At 41.7% G+C, this 20,371-nt stretch overlaps 1 protein-coding gene across 1 annotated transcript in view; it reads left to right on the forward strand.

The window, feature by feature from the left end:
- LRRC2 (leucine rich repeat containing 2) overlaps window positions 1-20,371 on the forward strand; it is a 65,377-nt gene that overhangs the window by 36,524 nt on the left and 8,482 nt on the right. Inside the window, exon 4 of the mRNA XM_054177754.1 lies at window positions 1,987-2,123. Coding sequence (XP_054033729.1) covers window positions 1,987-2,123 — 137 coding nt within the window. The remainder of the gene's footprint in view (window positions 1-1,986; window positions 2,124-20,371) is intronic.

A 20,371-nucleotide genomic window follows, 5' to 3' on the forward strand; every position in this document is an offset into this window, starting at 1 on the left:
CAACAAGGCTGGGGAGAGGCCTTGAGCAGAAGCCCTATGAGGAGAGGCTGAGTGTGGTGGTTTGAAAGGAAAGGCTCTGCTTTCCCTCCCCCACTGAGAAAGAGACCACGGCTAAACCCAGTCGGAGAAATGAGATTATATTTTACAAGGAAACAGATTATATGTAACACAACAAATACAGGTATTTTACAATATATACAGGAATATACAGCAAATGAACTCAACTAGAAACCAGACCCCCCACAGAGGGGACTTCCCCCTGTGCCCCCCTTCACCCCCTACCTCCCTTCTCCCCCCGAGAGGTAGAAGAAGAGACGAGGATGGTTAGCAGGACAGGGGAAGAAGCGGACAGGCCTGTTACTGGGAGTGAGTTAGTTCTTATCTCTTGGCAAGAAGCCCAGAAGCAGATCCAGCCAAAAGGGACAGCGAAGGAAGGAAGACTGAGAGAAAGTTCCCAGCTCCCCTGGGTCTAATCTCAACCCCACAATCCTACCAATGAAATTCGTTTAGAATACCAAAATATGTTTATAAACATTTAGCCAGTGTGCCCCTTTCTTAAAGGCACAGCGTCAAATGGCCACACTGAGGGAGCTCGGATTGTTTAGCCTGGAGAAGAGGAGGCTTAGGGGTGACCTTCTTGCTGTCTACAACTACCTGAAAGGTGGTTGTAGCCAGGAAGGTGTTGGTCTCTTCTCTTTAGCAACCAACACCAGAACCAGAGGACACAGTCTCAAGCTGCACCAGGGGAAGTTTAGTCTTGAGGTGAGGAGAAAGTTCTTCACTGAGAGAGTAATTTGTGATTGGAATGGGCTGCCCCAGGGAGGTGGTGGAGTCACCATCCCTGGAGGTGTTCAAGAGGGGATTGGACGTGGCACTTGGTGCCATGGTATAGCCATGAGGTCTGTGGTGACAGGTTAGACCTGATGATCTTTGAGGTCTCTTCCAACCTTGGTGATACTGTGGTACTCTGCTCTGGTGAGACATGATTTGGAGTACTGTGTTCAGGTCTGATGTACTCAGTAGAAGGATGACAAGGACCTATTAGAGCAGATCCAGATGAGGTCAGAGAAATGGTTAGAGGGCTGGAACACCTCTCCTCTGAAGAAAGGCTGAAAGAGTTGTTCAGACTGGACAAGATAAGGCCCATTTCAGCATATAAAGTAGGAGTAATTAATCCCAAAGAACAGGTTCTCTAAAAAATACTAAAGCTTTTCAATTAACAGGCAAGTTAAAAACTAGAGGCCATCTTCTTTAGTTTCAAGAGATTTCAATAGGTATCTCATCCTTGCTAGAATCAGATCTTTAGAACTCTTTGCTCTCTCCTTTCAAAATCTCACCAAAGTCATTGCTTATTGATAGAAGCATGTGAGAGTGCAGTACAGCACTGTTGCCCTGTTTCCCTCCTGCAATGCTAGTGACCAATGCAGGAAACATCATTGTCACATAATTACATTAAAGAGTTTTGCCTTGGCTAAACTGAGTATGGTTTTCATTTTTACTTTCTTCCTTCCTCCTCTTATCTTTCCTTTCTTTCCTTCCTTTCTTTCTTCCTTCCTTCTTTCCTTCCTTCCTTCCTTCCTTTCCTTCTTTCCTTTCTTTCTTTCTTTCCTTTCTTTCTGTCTTTCTTTCTTTCTTTCTTTCTTTCTTTCTTTCTTTTCTTTCTTTCTTTCTTTCTTTTCTTTCTTTCTTTCTTTCTTTCTTTCTTTCTTTCTTTCTTTCTTTCTTTCTTTCTTTCTTTCTTTTCTTTCTTTCCTTTCTTTCTTTCGTTCTTCTTTCTTTCTTTCTTTTCTTTCTTTTCTCTTTCTTTTCTTTCTTTCTTTCTTTCTTTCTTTCTTTCTTTCTTTCTTTCTTTCTTTCTTTCTTTCTTTTCTTTTTCTTTCTTTCTTTCTTTCTTTAGTTTCTTTCTTTTTTCTTTTCTTTCTTTTCTTTCTTTTTATTGTTTTCCCATTCTCTTGTATGCTGACTTTAGCTATCTTTTCCTCACAGGCTGCTTAAGAAACCTCAAAGTACTCAATGTGAGTTTCAATAACTTGAAGTCAGTCCCTCCAGAACTAGGGGATTGTGAGAATCTGGAAAAATTGGATTTGTCTGGAAATATGGAATTAACAGAGCTCCCATTTGAAGTAAGATAGCAAACTGTATTTCATCCTTTTCTTTTTTTTTTCTTTTCTTATAATGTATTTTATCACAATCTTAAAATCTTTTCTTAACAGATTAAATCACATTCCTTGCAATTTTTAGTGATAATGTGCCTTAGCAGCAGTTAAATGGGACTAAGCATTTTTGTTTTGGTTCCAAGCAACTCAATTTACTTCTGTTTATCTGGATATATGAAGCAGGACATGATCCCAAAGGGGATTTGGTGAGCAATGATAAGGACAAGGCTGTAAATAGCTATTTTCTGTGAAAGTAAAGTGCTACTTGACAGTCAAATTCACATAATAACCTTCCCCTCTCCCCCTCCTTCCTAGTTTCTGGGTTCCTTTAAAGAGTTCTATAAACAATGCTACATGTTGCTATGAGCACAAATACCTTTATCAAAGGGATATTATGTGTAAAGCATGAGATGAATATATAATAAAGAGTGAGAAAATGACTGCCAGACATGCATCAAGCATTGTTTCTTCTGTTGGATACATAACTGCTCCCTCTCCCAGTTGCTTTGGGGCTTATTATTCATGGAGAAAAGAAGCCATTGACTGCTACCTAACCACAGCTTCATCTGTATTTCTCAAGTTCTTAATATCCTGATTCCTGAAGGATGAATCAGGAGAGCTTAAATAAGGAATGCCAGGATCTTCACATTTTTCTACATATTTTTCCCTCTAAACAGCTGTTACTGGTGATTTGCAGTCAGCATCAGAGTGGATTAAATTTATTTCAGTTATAGTTTGGCCACATTTATGTTCTTCTCTGAGAAAATGCAAAAGACAATTAATGTTCCCTATCACTTTTTTTGCTATAAGGTAGATTACCTGAAAAGGATTGTTAAAAAATGATGTGAAGGAAACTAAAACAAAGCATGAACATTAGCTTCACACTACAAGTGGACATTGCATAGAAAAGTTAACAACAGCACAAATAGTGAAGGTTTCTTTTGTCCTTCCTCTCCTCCTTCTACAGCTAAAATCATAGAATCAATAAGGTTGGAAAAGACGTGAGAGATCTTCAAATCCAACTTATCACCCAACACCTCATGACTAACTAAACTATGGCTTCAAATGCCATGTCCAATCACTTTTTGAGCAACTCCAGGGATGGTGACTCCACCACCTCCCTGGACAGCACATTCCAATGGCTAACAACTCCTTCTGTGAAGAACTTTCTTCTCACCTCAAGCCTAAACCTCCCCTGGCACAGCTTGAGACTGTGTCCTTTTGTTCTGGTGCTGGTTGCCTGGGAGAAGAGACCAATCCCCACCTGGATACGACCTCCCTTCAAGTAGTTGTAGACAGCAATAAGGTCTCCCCTGAGCCTCCTCTTCTCCAGGCTAAACAATCCCAGCTCCCTCAGCCTCTCCTCATAGGGCTTCTGCTCAAGGCCTCTCACCAGCCTTGGTGCCCTTCTCTGGACACGTTCAAAGTCTCGATGTCCTTCTTAAATTGAGGGGCCCAGAACTGGACACAGGACTCAAGGTGTGGCCTAACCAGTGCTGAGTACAGGGGCACAATGACCTCTCTGATTCTGCTGGCCACACTATTTCTGATGCAAGCCAGGATGCCATTTGCCTTCTTGGCCACCTGGGCACACTCATGTTCAGCCTACTGTCAATCAGTACCCCCAGGTCCTTTTCTGCCTGGCTGCCCTCCAACCACTCTGTCCCCAGCCTGTAGCTCTGCATGGGGTTTTTATGACCAAAGCATAGCACCTGGCACTTGGACTGTTGAATGCCATCATGTTGGACTCTGCCCATCTGTCCAGCCTGTCAAGGTCCTACTGCAGAGCTCTCCTACCCTCTAATAGATCAACACCTGCCCCCAGCTTGGTGTCATCTGCATATTTACCGATGATGGACTCAATGCCCTCATCCAGATCATCAATGAAGTTCAAGTTAAGACAAGGGCAAGTTAAGACAAGGGACAGATCAAATAAAATTTAGCTAGTAAAAGGAAAATCATATATCCTACACAGGCTATGGAATTGTGAATAAATGTCTAGGAAAAGTGCGTATATTGAAACCTGAGGAGAAGAATGATAAACTCTGCTTCAATAATTTGTATGCTAAAACCAGTTAGTATTTTCCCAGTTGCTCACAGTTCCCTTCTAGTACAAAGTTTTACTTGTGTCTGTGCATTGTGTGTACCCTCTGCATATAATCATGATGTCACAGAATTGTCAAGGCTAGAAGGGACCTCAAGGATCATCTAGTTCCAAACCCATGCCATGGGCAGGGACACTTTCTGCTAGATCAGGCTGCCCAGAGCCACATCCAGCCTGGCCTTGAAAATCTCCAGGGATGGGGCATCTACCGCCTCTTTGGGCAACCTGTTCCAGTGTCTCACCACCCTCATTGATGAGACAATGTTGGGAGCAGGTGTTGATCTGTTAGAGGGTAGAGGGGCTCTGCAGAGGGATCTTGACAGGCTGGACAGATGGGCAGAGGACACAGTCTCAGGCTGCGCCAGGGGAGGTTTAGGTTGGATGTTAGGAACAAGTTCTATACAGAGAGAGTGATTGCCCATTGGAATGGGCTGCCTGGGGAGGTGGTGGAGTTGCTGTCATTGGAAGTTTTCAGGAGGAGACTTGATGGGGTGCTTGGTGCCATGGGTTAGTTGTTTAGGTGGGTTGGATTGGTTGATGGGTTGGACGTGATGATCTTGAAGGTCTCTTCCAACCCAGTCTATTCTATTCTATTCTATTCTATTCTATTCTATTCTATTCTATTCTATTCTATTCTATTCTATTCTATTCTATTCCATTCCATTCCATTCCATTCCATTCCATTCCATTCCATTCCATTCTATATTATGGCATTCAGCAAGTCCAAGTGCCAGGTGCTGCACTTTGGCCACAACAACCCCATGCAGCGCTACAGGCTGGAGTTGGAGTGGCTGGAGAGATGCCAAACAGAAAGGGACCTGGGGGTACTGATTGACAGTAGGCTGAACATGAATCAGCAGTATGCCCAGATGGCCCAGAAGAGCCTGCATCAAGAATAGTGTGGCCAGCAGGAGCAGGGAAGTCATTGTGCCCCTGTACTCTGCATTGGTTAGGCCACACCTTGAGTACTGTGTCCATTTGTGGGCCCCTCAGTTTAGGAAGGACATTGAGACTCTTGAACATGTCCAGAGAAGGGCAACGAGGCTGGGGAGAGGCCTCAAGCACAAGCCCTATGAGGAGAGGCTGAGGGAGCTGGGATTGTTTAGCCTGGAGAAGAGGAGGCTCAGGGGAGACCTTATTGCTGTCTACAACTACCTGAAGGGAGGTTGTAGCCAAGTGGGGATTGGTCTCTTCACCCAAACAACCAGCACCAGAACAAGACACAGTCTCAAGGTACACCAGGGGAAGTTTAGGCTTGAGGTGAGGAGAAAGTTCTTCACAGAGAGTCATTTGTCATTGGAATGTGCTGCCAAGGGAGGTGGTGTAGTCACCATCCCTGGAGGTGTTCAAGAGGGGATTGGACGTGGCACTTGGTGCCGTGGTCTAGTAGGCATGAGGTCTTGGGTGACAGGTTGGTCTTTGAGGTCTTTTCCAACCTTGTTGATTCTATGATTCTACTCTCCTCTTTGATGCCCTGAGTATCTTAATTTGTAGTGCATCACGGTCACTGCAGCCAACGCTGTCCCTGAGCCTGATATTGGTCATCAGCCCTCCCCTGTTGGTGAGAACAAGATCCATCACATCACATTTTCTTGTTGGTTCCTCTGCCATTTGGCGGAGGAGGTTGTCATCCATGCATTCCAGGAAATGCACTAGGGGAAAAAAAACAACTAAAAAACCAAAAAACCTAGAAAACTTGGCAACTGATGCACAAAACAAGGGAGTTGCTAAAAATGTTTCATGTTTGCCATCTTTTAGGAAGTTCAATTTTTATTTGATTTTCAAGTATTTAAAAGATTCCACTGGGAAGGTTAAAGAAATGCATGAAAGGAGTAACAATATTCTCCAGTGTAAAAGCTAGTCAAAAGAAATAAAGGAAAACTTCAGCCCAGCAAAAATGATCAAAGTTTAATTTTACCTTAGTTTTGTATGTAGAATAATGGCCCAAGAGACACTGATAACATAAGCAAAATTGGATTAAAACAGATTGATAACATGGCTGCAATTGAGTCAAGAATTTTTAACAGACCCATAAAGTGATCATTGGAATTCTGAGACTGAATTACTTCTTCAGTAATTGGTCTCCCTGTTTCTTTTCTATTCTAGAAAGTTTGTTTATTTGATTGCTCAGGTGGGGTTTTTTTGTTGTTTGTTTGTTTTTTAATAGACTCAAAATATTGTGGGAGAGGACCCAGACATGGTAGAGGATGATCTGAGATTAATATACAAAATCATACAGGATCACAAAATTCCTGATACAAAACCATACAACATTGCCAAATTCCAATTTTTAACTGAAGTTCCCAATTTGTGAAGATAGCTACCATATATGTGTTTGCATTTTTGCTGGCATATTCATTATTTCTCTACCTGCATTTGTTAGTCAGCCACAAATGAAATTCACCGACTATGTGAATTATGTCTGTTAAGTTTGCTAATTTGTTTTGTAAGAGAGGAAACTGCAGGAAAGACAAGCACCTTTGCTTGGCACCAGGTGCCAAGCACCTTTGTCTTGTACAACTTTTCAGGTAAATTACAGTTGTTAAGCAGATGTTCATCATGTATGCCAACTCTAGTTCTTGTCTTTTTAACCTACCAATGTAATTTTTCAATGTAGCTGTTTTAAGCTGAGGTATGCTGTAACAGAGATATGTTAAGATGCTCTAGCAGAACTGAAATCTCTGGATTTCCATTCTCTGGTAATAGATTCAATATCTGGTAGCAATATATCCACCTTTTTCAGTGTGTGGGGAACGAAACCCCCCACCTCCCCATATCATTCTGCTTGTCCTAATGCAAGGTGCTTCGTGGGCTGTATCAGCCTACTATGAACTTGTATGCTCAATGCCTGGGTTTTTTGATAATATATTTCTATTGTGGTGTACTCTGGCACCATGAGGCATGCCTTGCGCCATAACATCAAGGGACAAGCACATGCTTGAATGTTCATTTCTTGTAGGAAGATTTTTCTCTTTTCAAAAGCTACTTTCAGCACTCTGTAGACACCTCACTGAATCTTAAAATGAAGTATTCTGATGTTCCATTACCATTAAAAAACCTGAGGGTGTGTGCTCTCGTCTTTTACAAGGCCGTTTCATGCTATGCCTACGGAAGAGCAACCTGGTTCAATGTCTACATTTCCATTTCGTTTTCTCACTTCTACTGTTGGATGCCTAACATTTTACAAATTTTTAAACAAATTTAAAACTTTTAAAAAAGATTTTTAAAAGTTCCATTTAATGGAAGTATTAATTTTAATTGCAATGTAAATCTTTTGGTAGAACAGATTTATAGCTCTGCATCAGCATTCAAATCTGGTTTATCTACCTTTGTAAATTTAGAATTCCTTTCTCTGGATATGAGTGAAAAAATAAATTGAAATAAAATGTAAATGTTAGAAAAGTCAACCTATGTGTCATTAATGTTTATGCAGCCAGATCCTAACAGACACTTTACCTCAGTAAGACAATTGAATAGAAGAAGGTGCACTATGAAGCTTAGGTCACAATCTTCCTTGAGAAAATTGGAAAATTTGAAGTGAATTTGTGATGATCAGGAGAAGCATTCCATGTACATCATACAGTGCCTCTCCTAGCATAGGGAACATCATAGCATATCCTCCCCATGCAGAAGAGAGGGTAGGAATGGACTATTAAAAAAAAAAAGAAAAGTCTTTTACCTTCTGTGTGTGATTGTAAGAATTATTAGGGTGCCTGCATTTGCATTTTGACTGTTGGATAGAATTCTTATAGTTATTTTCATATATGCTATGCAATAAATGTATCATTCTAAGAGTAAAAATTTTATTATAAAGAACATATTTTCTGATACAGGTTTGTAGAAAAAACTATTATGACCTTATTTTGAGGTGTGCTTCCTTCAGAAAATACTACTTTTTACAGTTGTTTATGGAATTACACTATTAATATTTCCTGTGTGTGACAGAATACCTGCTTTGTGCTGGTATCTCAGAGACAGCTTTGCTGTGTTGAAGGGCCATTCTTCTTCCATGCTATAAAATTCTTCTAATAATACTACACCAACCAAAAGTATCTACAGATGTGATCTGAAGACACTTTAATGAGCAGGACAGGAAGATGAAGAAATTCTCATATCCTCCATCTCTAACTTCTGGTGTGGCACATGCTCTCAACAGGACAGGCAAGTCACATCACACTACCACCAAGCAAAAATGCTTACAAGATGTTCTGATATTGAAATATATAAAAAATGGACTTTGCAAAGTTGTTCTGCTTTAAACAGTGCTCAATACCACATCTGGGCACTCCCAGTAAGTGATTTCAAATGTTTTCTTTGTGAGGTCTGAGTAATGCAAAGTGAAGGAATAAGAGAAAAGATAGCATTTGTTTACATTCCTGTGTTTCCATGTCAATTCTGTCAAAACAATAGAATGATAGAATAGTGTTGAAAGGGTCCTTTAAATGTCATCTAGTTCAACCCTTCTGCAATGTGCAGATGTCTTCACCTAGATCAGGTTGTGCAGAACTGTGTCCAACTTGACCTTGAATGGCTGTATCAGCCAGGGATGGGCCATCTACAACCTTCCTGGGCAAACCATAACAAATGTCTTCCTTATATCTAGTCTGAGTCTACCTTTAAGTTTAAAACCATTGCACCTTGTCCTGTCACAATAGGCCTTAGTTCTTACAGGCCCCCTTTAAGCACTAAAAGGCTACAATAAGGTCTTGCCAGAATTATCTCTTATCCTGCCTGAAAAACCCCAGCATTCCCAGCCTTTCATCATAGGACACATGCTCCATCCACCAGATCATTTTTGCAGCCCTCCTTTGAACCTGTTCTAACTGGTCCACGTCTTTCTTGTGCTGGACAAAGTATTCCAGTGTGGGTCTCACCAGAATGGAGAAGAATGTGAGAGTCCTCTCCCTTGCTGTGCTTTTGAGGCAGCCCAGGATACAGTTAGACATCTGGCCTGTATGTGCACATTGCTGACTCAAGCACAGCTTTTCATCCTCCAGTATCACCAAGTCTTTCTCTACAAGGCTGCTCTCAATCCCTTCATTCCTCAGTGCAGTGGTTTGAGCCTTAACTGGAATTTAAGAGCTCAGATGGTAGCAAACTGAGAATTCCTCCCCTGGCCCCCTTTCCTTTTCCCTGCTAAGGAAAAGAGAGAGAAAAGGAAAAAAAAGAAGGGGTAGGGGAAAAGAGAAGGAGGTAAATCTACCAAAAAATAATCTGGGGTCAGTTTGGAAGTAGGAGAGGTCAATTTTTTAACAAAGTGTATGTATAGCAGCAACAAGGAAGGTTTACAAGGGTAAGGAATAGGATAAATAGGAAAATATATAACCCAAGCCTGGATGGCCTTATATTTCCCTGGAGGTGCATGGATTTTGGTCCTTTAGAGAAGCATGGATGCAGCAGGGAGAGGCCAGACCTGACCATGTGGATGAATCAGGAGACTGGCTGCAGCCGTTTGACCTCTCGAGCAGGCAAGGCAGAAGAGGCAAATGGCCTCAGCATCTTCCTTTTTATAGTCTTGCTGGACAGGAAGGGGGAGTGGAATAGACCATCTTTGGACTGGGAACCCCGCATCCTGGGAAGGGAAACCAAGTCCCTCTCTGCTCACCTGGACCAGGTTTCTTTTGTCCTCTGGGGGAGGCAGGGCTCTTGCAGCCCTCTCCCCAGGATGGGTGTAACCCATCACACTCAGCCACAGTGTAGGACCGTACACTTGGTCATGTTGAACCACATGAGATTTACATGGGTCCACTTCTCCAGCTTGCCCAGGTCCCTTTGGATGACATTCTGTCTCTCAGGCATGTAAACCATCTTGATGGCATCTGTAAACTGGCTGAGGGTACACTCCATACCCCTATGCCACTGATAAAAATGTGAAACAGAATGAAGGATATCACTCATCACTCATCTCTATTTGGACTTTGGTCTCTTGACCACTACCATCTAGATAAAACTATTCAACCAAGTCCTTATCTGCTGAACAATCCACCCATCAAATCCATCTCTCTCCAATTTACAGAGAAGGATGTTGTGTGAGAGAGTATGAAAAGCCCTACAGATGTCCAGATAGATGACATTCATAGGTGTTCCTTTGCTCAGGGCAAGAGCTAAGTCACTCCATCACAGAAGGTCACTGGGTTGGTCAAGCAAAACTTGTCCTTGGTGAAGTCATGCTGGTTGTCTCAAAGCACCTCCCTGCCCTCCATGTGCCTTAGTGTATCTCCTAGCAGGATTGGTTCCATGACTTTCCTAGGCACAGAATTGAGAATGACAGGTCAGTAGTTCCCAGGGGCCTCCTTTCTACTCTTTTAAAAGATGGGTTCAATATTTCTCTTCTTCCAGTCACCAGGAATTCACCAGATTGCCAATTTCCTTAGGCCGCTTGTCAGATCCCTTAGTCTTATATATGTTCAGGTTGCTCTCCTTATGCTCATATAACTGATCTTCTCTTACACTGGGAGGAACTTTTCTCTCAGGGTCCCTGTCTTGTGGTCCATCAAATCACAAGGTTTGGGAATATGAGTTGCCAGGGAAGACTAATGAAAAAATGTTGAGTATCTCAGCTTTCTCCTTGTCCATTGGTACCAGTTTACCATTTTTGCTCATCAAAGGGGTTATACTTTCTTTGACCTTCCTCTTCTGGCAAACATACCTGTAGATCTTATTATTATTCTCCTTAATCCTTGCTAAATTGAGCTCCAGCTGTGCCTTGGCCTTCCTAAAACTATCCCTACAGAAATGTTCTTCCACTGCCTGTGCATCCCCTTCTTGCCCTTTAATTTGACCAGCAGGTCTTGAGTCGTTCATGCTGGTTTCTTGCCTTCCTTGTCTGGTTTATTATACCTGGGCACTGGGAGCTCTTTCAGTCTATGAAAAAACACTGTTTTGCTCTCTGAATCCTAAAAAAACCCCAACCTGATATAACTAAAGATTCATTAAGCACTCACATTGGTCTTCTAAGGTTTTAAATCACATGCATATCTAGAACAGACATAAAAAACTTTTTTATACATTAACATATTTTCACAAGATATTTTAAACCTCAGAATTAGCAGCTGTACTTAACAGTCTCTTTTGATCTGTTTTTGTTTCTCTGACCAGTCCTATTCAGCAAATGAAAGCACTGAGCAAGAGGAGCAGAGGCACAATTTCTGTTAGAGTGTGAGGAGACTTCAAACAGGTCCTCACTAGATATTTCCATGTAACTTGTCTTTGTGGTCTGTGACTCACACTCCCCAAAGCAATACCCTGGTTATGCAAGCAGGACACTATCAGTCTCAAGAGAAATGTAAACTGACAGGTTGTTTTACCAGCATGTTATTCTTCAAAGCTGTAAACATTCAACTTTCTTTCCCTTGTAATATTTTGTTTTAATATGTGTAACAGTTATAAAATTCTGTAAAAATTAAATACACAATACACAATGGGTTTCCCTGTCCAGTCACCAGAACACACATTTATCTCTTCTCTCTCATGCAATGAGATTCAAAATGATCAGTAAAATATTCACTGTGTAGAATTTTTAGAAATTTGCAAAATATATGTATTTGTGCATTTGATTGTTAAAAAATGAATTTTCTTTGCATGGTTTTTTTTTCAGGACCATGACAGAGATGACTGGTGTAATAAAAGGCTTAAGTTTTAAATTGTGAAGCCAACAGCATTAAGCCAACCTCTGATGAAATTCTTCATTTTAAATCACTGGCAGAAGTCTAGCTGACTTTACATGACAGCATTTCTGTGCATACATTTCATAGTAATGTTTTTCCAGTTGCTTGGTTTGGGTACTCTTCTGTTAGGCAGGATTTCATCTGCCCTTCTTTGATCAGTGCTTTTACTCTTGAACTTCCTTAGCATTCATGATGATTTTCTTTCCGACACATTTGGCCAAACTGCAGTCAATCCATGCAAGCCAACAGCTGTTGTGTGGAACTGGTATCATCAAACATTAGCAGGAGGAGTGTGAAAGCCAGAAGAGCAGGTGCAAAGGTGTTAGGTGTCAGAGGAGATTCATGGAGGAGCTTTCATAAATGTTTTAATAGATGAGGGGTTAAAGAAGGGCATGGTCTATGTTAGGAAACAGGATTATGAACTTAGACACAGGAAAGTGTGTCTGTCAGTTGATCCTATTCTGGACACTGTACTTCCAAACTGATAACTAACTAATATAGTATCAGAGCAAGTCAGCAGCTAAGAACAACAGACCACTTCATGGGAGAACCCTGCCATGTCTAATTCCATGTTGTGGTGCTAGTGAACGCTCTTCCTCCTTTCCTATGAGTTCAATAAAAGTAAAATAATTTTCCACACTCTGAATTGTTTTTTTTCAGTAGAATAGAATATAATAGAATAGAATAGAATAGAATAGAATAGAATAGAATAGAATAGAATAGAATAGAATAGAATAGAATAGAATTAACCAGGTTGGAAGAGACCTTTGAGATCAGCGAGTCCAACCTGTAATCCAACACTATCTAATCAACTAAACCATGGCACCAAGCACCCCATCAAGTCTCTTCCTAAACACCTCCAGTGATGGTGAATCCACCACCTCCCTGGGCAGCCCATTCCAATGGGCAATTACTCTTTCTATGAAGAACTTCTTCCTAACATCCAGCCTAAACATCCCCTGGTGCAGCTTGAGACTGTGTTCTTTTGTTCTGGTGCTGGTTGCCTGGGAGAAGAGACCGACCCCCACCTGGGAATGACAGACTTAAGAACAAGCAAAGCGACCTAATGTGAACATTACAACATGGTCATGACAGTATAAAAAGCATGAATTTAGTAAAATAATTTAGTGGCAGGAAAGGAGAATTGGTACTTTCCAGCTTTGGTTTCTGCAAAAATAGAATAGAATAGAATAGAATAGAATAGAATAGAATAGAATAGAATAGAATAGAATAGAATAGGTTGGAAGAGACCTTCAAGATCATCGTGTCCAACCTATCATTCAACACCACCCAATCAACTAAACCAGGGAACCAAGCATCCTGTCAAGCCTCATACTGAACACCCCCAGCGACGGCGACCCCACCACCTCCTCAGGCAGCCCATTCCAATGGGCAATCACTCTCTCTGTGTAAAATTTGCTCCTAACCTCCAGCCTAAACCTCCCCTGACGCAGCCTGAGACTGTGTCCTCTTGTTCTGGTACTGGTTGCCTGGGAGAAGAGACCAACCTCCGCCTCACTACAACCCCCCTTCAGGTAGTTGTACAGAGCAATAAGGTCACCCCTGAGTCTCCTCTTCTCCAGGCTAAGCAACCCCAGCTCCCTCAGCCTCTCCTCATAGGGCTTGTGTTCCAAACCCCTCACCAACTTTGTTGCCTTTCTCTGGACACACTCCAGCAAGTCAACATCCTTCCTAAAGTGAGGAGCCCAGAACTGGAAACAGGACTCAAGGTGTGGCCTAACCAGTGCAGAGGACAGGGGCACAATGACCTCCCTGCTCCTGATGGCCATACTGTTCCTGATGCAGGCCAGGATGCCACTGGCCCTCTTGGCTGCCTGGGCACACTGCAGGCTCATGTTCAGCCTACAATCTACCAGCACCCCCAGGTCCCTCTCTACCTGCCTGGTCTCCAGCCACTCTGACCTCAGCCTGTAGCACTGCATGGGGTTGCTGTGGCCAATGTGCAGAACCCGGCACTTGGATGTATTCAATCTCATGCCGCTGGTTTCTGCCCATCTGTCCAGCCTATTGATGTCCCTCTGCAGAGCCTCTCTGCCCTCTAGCAGATCAACTCCTGCCCCAAGATTGGCGTCATCTGCAAATTTACTGATGATGGACTCAATGCCCTCATCCAGATCATCAATAAAGATGTTAAAGAACACAGGGCTCAGCACTGATCCCTGGGGCACACCACTAGTGACTGGCTGCCAGCTGGATGTGGCACCATTCACCACCACTCTCTGGGCTCGGCCCTCCAGCCAGTTCCTAACCCAATGCAGTGTGCTCCCATCCAAGCCATGGGCTGACAGCTTGGCCAGGAGTTTGCTGTGGGGGACGGTGTTTGCTGAGGTCCAGGTAGACTACAACCGCAGGCCTCCCCACATCCACCAGGCGGGTCACCTGATCATAGAAGGAGATCAGGTTGGAGAGGCAGGACCTGCCCTTCCTAAATCCATGCTGACTGGGCCTGATCCCTTGGCCATCCTGGAAGTGCTGTGTGATTGCACTCAAGATGATCTCTTCCATCATCTTGCCTGGCACTGAGGTCAGGCTGACAGGCCTATAATTCCCTGGCTCATCCAACCGGCCCTTCTTGTGGATGGGCACCACATTGGCCAGCTTCCAGTCCTCTGGGACCTCTCCAGTGAGCCAGGACTGCTGAAAAATGATGGAGAGTGGCTTGACCAGCACATCTGCCAGCTCGCTCAGCACCCTAGGATGGATCCCATCTGGTCCCATGGACTTGTGGGGATCCAAGCTGCTGATCAGATCACCAACTACCCCATTCTGGAACAGAGGAAAACTATGCTGCTCCCTGGCTCCTTCTGCCAGCTCTGCAGGCCAGCTGTCTGGAAGACATTCTGTTCTGCTAGTAAAAATTGAGGCAAAGAAGGTGTTAAGTACCTCTGCCTTCTCCTCATCCTTTGTTACAACATTCCCCTCCATGTCTACCAAGGAGTGGAGGTTGTCTTTGCCCTTCCTCTTGCTATTAATGTATTTATAGAAGGACTTTTTGTTGTCCTTCATGGCAGAGGCCAGTCTAAGCTCCAAATGTGCTTTTGCCTCCCTAATTTTCTTCCTACAACACCTAGCAGCATCCTTAAACTTTTCATGGGTTGCCTCACCTTTCTTCCAAAGATGATACACCCTCTTTTTTTCCCTTAGTTCTTTTAGAAGTTCATTGCCTATCCAGGCTGGCCGTCTGCCCCGGTAGCTCATCTTCCAGCACATTGGCACAGCCTGTTCCTGTGCCTTCAAGAGTTCCTCCTTGAAGTAGGCCCAGCTCTCCTGGAGTCCTTTGTTTTTAAGGACTTTATCCCAAGGAACCCTCTGAGTTAGTTCCTTGGGTAACCTGAAGTCCGCCCTCCGGAAGTCCAGAGTGGAGGTCTCCTTGCTGCCCCTCTTAGCTTGCCCGAATACTGAAAATCCAATTATCTCGCGGTCGCTGGCCCCTAAACACCCTCGGACCACCGCATCACCCACCAGCCCTTCCCTGTTGGTGAAGAGGAGGTCAAGCATAGCCTTACGCCTGGTAGGCTCACACATCACCTGGGATAAGAAGCTGTCCTCCATGCACTGTAGGAACTTCCTAGACTGTCTCCTCTCTGCTGTGTTAAGATCCCAGCAGATATCAGGCAGGTTGAAGTCACCCATGAGAGCAAGGTCAGGCAATCTTGAGACAGCCTTAGGCTGCCTATAGAATGACTCATCAACATCTTCCTCCTGGTTGGGTGGTCTATAACAGACTCCAACCAGGATGTCAGCCCTGTTGGCCTTCCCTCTAATTCTCACCCACAGGCACTCAACCTGATGGTACCTGATCTCCAGCTCAATGGCATCTAGTACCTCCCTGATATACAAGGCCACCCCTCCACCCCTTCTTCCTTGCCTGTCTCTCCTGAAGCACCTGTAGCCGTGAATTGCAGCATTCCAGTCATGTGAGTTGTCCCACCACATCTCTGTGATGGCAACTACATCATAACTTTCTTGATGCAGCAAGGCTTCCAGCTCCTCTTGTTTGTTGCCCATACTTCGTGCATTAGTGTACATGCACTTCAGCTGGGCTGCTGGTTTCATCTCTGGCTCTAGCTTACCACCCCCAGACTCCTGCCTGGGGAGACTGGTTTCAGCCCCTTCCCCCTTTGAATCTAGTTTAAAGCCCTGTCAATGAGACCTGCCAATTGCCTTCCTAGAATCTTTTTCCCTTTGAGGAATAGGCCATTCTCATACATAGGTCAAGATCTGGTTGAATCCAATAATAAAACAGGTTTTCAAAACCCTAATTATACCTCTGTCATTCATGGATGAGATATTCTGAGACAGATTTTATGTCACTCCTGAATAGAAATAGAAAAATAGAGAAAAACAAATACATAGCACTATCACAGTTACGTATTTTCAATTAAAGATGAAAGCCCACATTTGTGGAGTGATGAGAGTCAGAAGTGAGGTTCTGGGGAAAGCACACTATTTGTTATTGCATAAAGTGGAAGCTAATGAGAACTATTATGTATTCTGTAAGAAGAATAATGCTGGAGATTGATAACTCTTCACAGCTGTAAAAATCACTTGGTAAGATTGCCAAATATGAAGTCGAAGTGATGCTGAAGGGGCAAAGGAATTCAGTGGAGGATATTTCCCAGTGGTTCCTACTTTTCTTACTGAAGAGATGACAACACAACTGCTCGCAAATCTGGAACTCTGTCATGCTTCTGAACTGCAGTGTAAAGCACAATGTTTCAGATTAAGATACTGATGGCTGGAAATCTCAGAACAAGTATACATAAAAAAAGACGTCTCTTCACCTACTGTTCAAATTATCCATTTAATTCACTGTTGTGTCTAGTCACAGAGCTGGTCACTAATGCTGGACTTTAGAAGGATGTGGGTAGCTTTACAAACAATAAAAATACAAGTTACAAAGGGCATGGAAAGGTTAAAGTAAGTTCATCCTTCATGGTGTAAACACAGGTTTACAGGAAGAGTTCCCAGATCACAGCAATTTTTTTCTTCCTACCTATTTTTAATTGGCATATGTTTTGTTTGCTTTCTTATCATCCGTGTTACTCTAGCCACATCAGCCAATTGTTCACTGGACTAATTTGAGGTGATACTGTTAATCCTCATCTGCCAAATTCCTTGACCCAAAGCCTGAGACCCACACATCGGTTTACACTGACAATGTGGATGCTGGTCATATATGCCTGGTGCTTGCCTGTATGTAGAATCTGTGTGAAGAATGTGTATGATTGTGACAGGACTTCCCCTATGTCTGGTTATATGATTAAATTACTATATTATTGGAAAGATTGTGCACCACAAAGTGGGCATAGGAGAACTGTGACTCCTAACTTCAGTCCTGTCAGGCAGCTTTCTCAGGTTGCCAATCTGTCTTGAGGCTGCTATTTAGTCTCATCTTGAAATATAAAGCTGGTTGCATGAAAGTTATGTCTGACCTGTGTGATAGTGGTGGCACAGAGGCAGCAACGAATTAGAAGTGTGTGTCAGAATAAGACGTGGGCATTGGCATTTGAGATTTATTGTTCTTATTTTCTGCCTTTTTATTTGCTTGTTTGATTGGTTTAGTTGGTTTTGTTTTGTTTTCTGTTGTGGTTGGTTTTGTCTTGTGTGTGTGGGTTTTGGTGTTTTGTTTGTTTGTTTGTTTTGTTTTGTTTCTCTTTGAATACATTCCTTGTAGGGAAGGGAGCTGGCTGAGAAGAGACCAGGCTACCCCAAACTACCTTTGATGCAGTGGAAATGCTTTTCATTCTCAGAAACTGTCTCCAAGACTTTAGGTTACTAATACAAAATGGTCTTTGAAATGCTGGTTATAGGCAATAAAAAGGTTGACTAGACTAGAAGACCTGATGTGATGCATCAGAATTGAAGAATGTTGGAGTACTTTTTTTTTTTTTTTTTTTTTTTTTTAAAGAAACAGAGGAAATAAGTAGGTTATTAAAAAAAAAAAAAAAGGACATTTTAAATTCTCACTAGATTTATTACCATAATCAAAGAATGTCATGATAGATGCCTGTGACTTTTCCTAGTATGTACCTGGAATATTTGTTAGTATCTCAAGCTAGAAATCAGGAAAACTGTATTATATTTTCTCCAACATATTTTTTAACCTTGGTAAATCACTTCTTGCCATTGCATTTCTATTTGTTTTCTATGATTTTCTTGTCATAACTATTAATGATACTTCTCCATATTACTTTGTTTGCCTTTTTTTTTTCCACTTTGAAAGTCTTGACAGTTTTAGATGTGTGCTGTTAATAATAACTGCTGTTCCTTTTAAGCTTTTTTTTCAGTAGTCATAGTTTTGTTAAATCTGTGATTTCATATAGAACAGACTAGAATAGAATTAACCAGGTTGGAAAAGACCTTCAAGATCATCAAGTCAAATTACATATGTATTTGTCAAATGCCACAATCATGGAAGATTTTGTCTATCATTACACATGATATACAAATTACACATGATATGACAAATTTTTTATTGTTTACTAGTAAAACAAAATTACTAAGGGAATGCAAGTCTCCAGCAGCAATGAGTAGCTAAGTAAAGATAAGTTGATGAAGGGACTGGGTAGTAAAAGCGTCTGGAAGCAGCTTTTTTTCATACAGGACACAGAAGAATGTCTGAAATACACCTGGGCTTACACTGTTTCAGGAAAGGAAAAACATAATAAAAAAAAGAAAAAAAAAAAACTTCAACAAATTTCTAGTAAAAAGCACATAAGGTTTGTACACTTACTATGTTCTTATCTGTGGGGCAGTCCCAAAGATTATATGGCTCAGTGGTATTACTGGAGGGCTGCAAAGTATCCAGTGCCTGCACCAGATTTGCCTAAGTTCCCCATCAGGTGAATTCATCCTATAAAACAAGCCTTGAAAGCCCAGCTTCATTACAAGCTTTCATAAGTAAGTACAAGAAGAAGTATTCAGTTATGTTTTTATTAGCAGCTACTTAACAACTGCCCCAATAATTCAATACTTTAACTACTTGAACACACCCAGGTCACTTGGACAAACTCTGGGCGGAGTAGTGCAAAACAGCAATGAAGCCCTAAAACACTCAAGAAGTGATAGAGCTGCACTCTTAATAGCACAAATGAGTTCTTAAGAAGTAGCCCAATACCTATTTGTGCAAACCCTTCACCCACTGCGCATGCAATATGTGTGCCATGCTTTCTTCCAAGTCAGGAAGAGAGCTCTCCCATATCTGAGTCTTTTACTAATATGATCTATGTTTCCAGTTTTTACGTATTTGCATCAGAGTAAGACAAATCCTCCCAGACATATTGTTATAATAAATATAGAAAAACGTCCTTTGGGAAGAGATGAACTAAATTTTTTTTTTTTTCTGTTATATTAGTTTTGTCACCATCTGAAAGAAAGTACATAAAAAATTCCTGTGTGTATCTAGCAACACTATGAAAAAAGAAAAGGAGGAAGAGAAAATTGACTGTAAACCTGGCAACTGATGAAACTGTGAACTGTAGTGATCAATTGCTGATAGTGTTCTTAGTTAGGAGTTTGTGTACTCTCAGTGTATTGCATGTGCATAGTCTGTGACATTAAGAGAAAAATAATTTTGGTGATAGACATTTTAGTTAAGTAGATAAGGTCTAATTCATGGCCAGGTATGTTACAGGGTGTAAACCAGACCTTTCTCCATTATGACTTGTTTGGATTTGGAAATATTATTTATGATACTCCAAGATCAAATAAATCCAGCTTCAAGTTGCAGAGTTCTCCTGCTTGGTAGCCAGTTAGTGGTATTTGTCAGACTGCTCTAGCTCCCAGCCTTATAGCAGGCAAGAATCTTGGACATTTTAGTGGATTACTCTGCCATAATGCAAAAAGTAGTTGTTTGCAGAGCTAAAAAACACATGGAGATGTTTATTCCTGGTATGATAGGAGGCAACTCACAAATAACAAACCTTCTGATCTCTGCTGCTGAAGTCAGAATATCTTCCCCCTACCTCAATATTCCATTTTACATGTACATTTATATGTATTCAGCAACCTGATTTCTGGCAGATATTCCACAGAAGTCTTTTCTCAAAATGTGTATGTGTATTTCTCAGTCTGGTGGAGGAATATGTTGTTGTTGCCCAGCATCAATATGCAGAAGGTGAAATGATTACATCATCAATCATCAAAATGCTGCTACAGTAATAGGTTAGAGCCATACCCATTCTTAGCTTCACTTGAATGTTTTTCTCACTTTTTCCCTATTATTTATTTTGCTTCTGGCAATATTATGACATTACCTAGTTCTCTTATACAGAAAATATCTTTTCAAATACCCTTGATATTTTCCAAGTGAATACTTACCATTTTATCACTGTAAAACAAAAACACTAAACTGTGTGCTATAATTCTTTATTTTGCTGTCATATCTCTTTATAATGCTTTTTCTTAGTTGCTAGAGAATA

Source organism: Dryobates pubescens, chromosome Z (assembly GCF_014839835.1).
Source record: "Dryobates pubescens isolate bDryPub1 chromosome Z, bDryPub1.pri, whole genome shotgun sequence".
NCBI lineage: Eukaryota > Metazoa > Chordata > Aves > Piciformes > Picidae > Dryobates > Dryobates pubescens.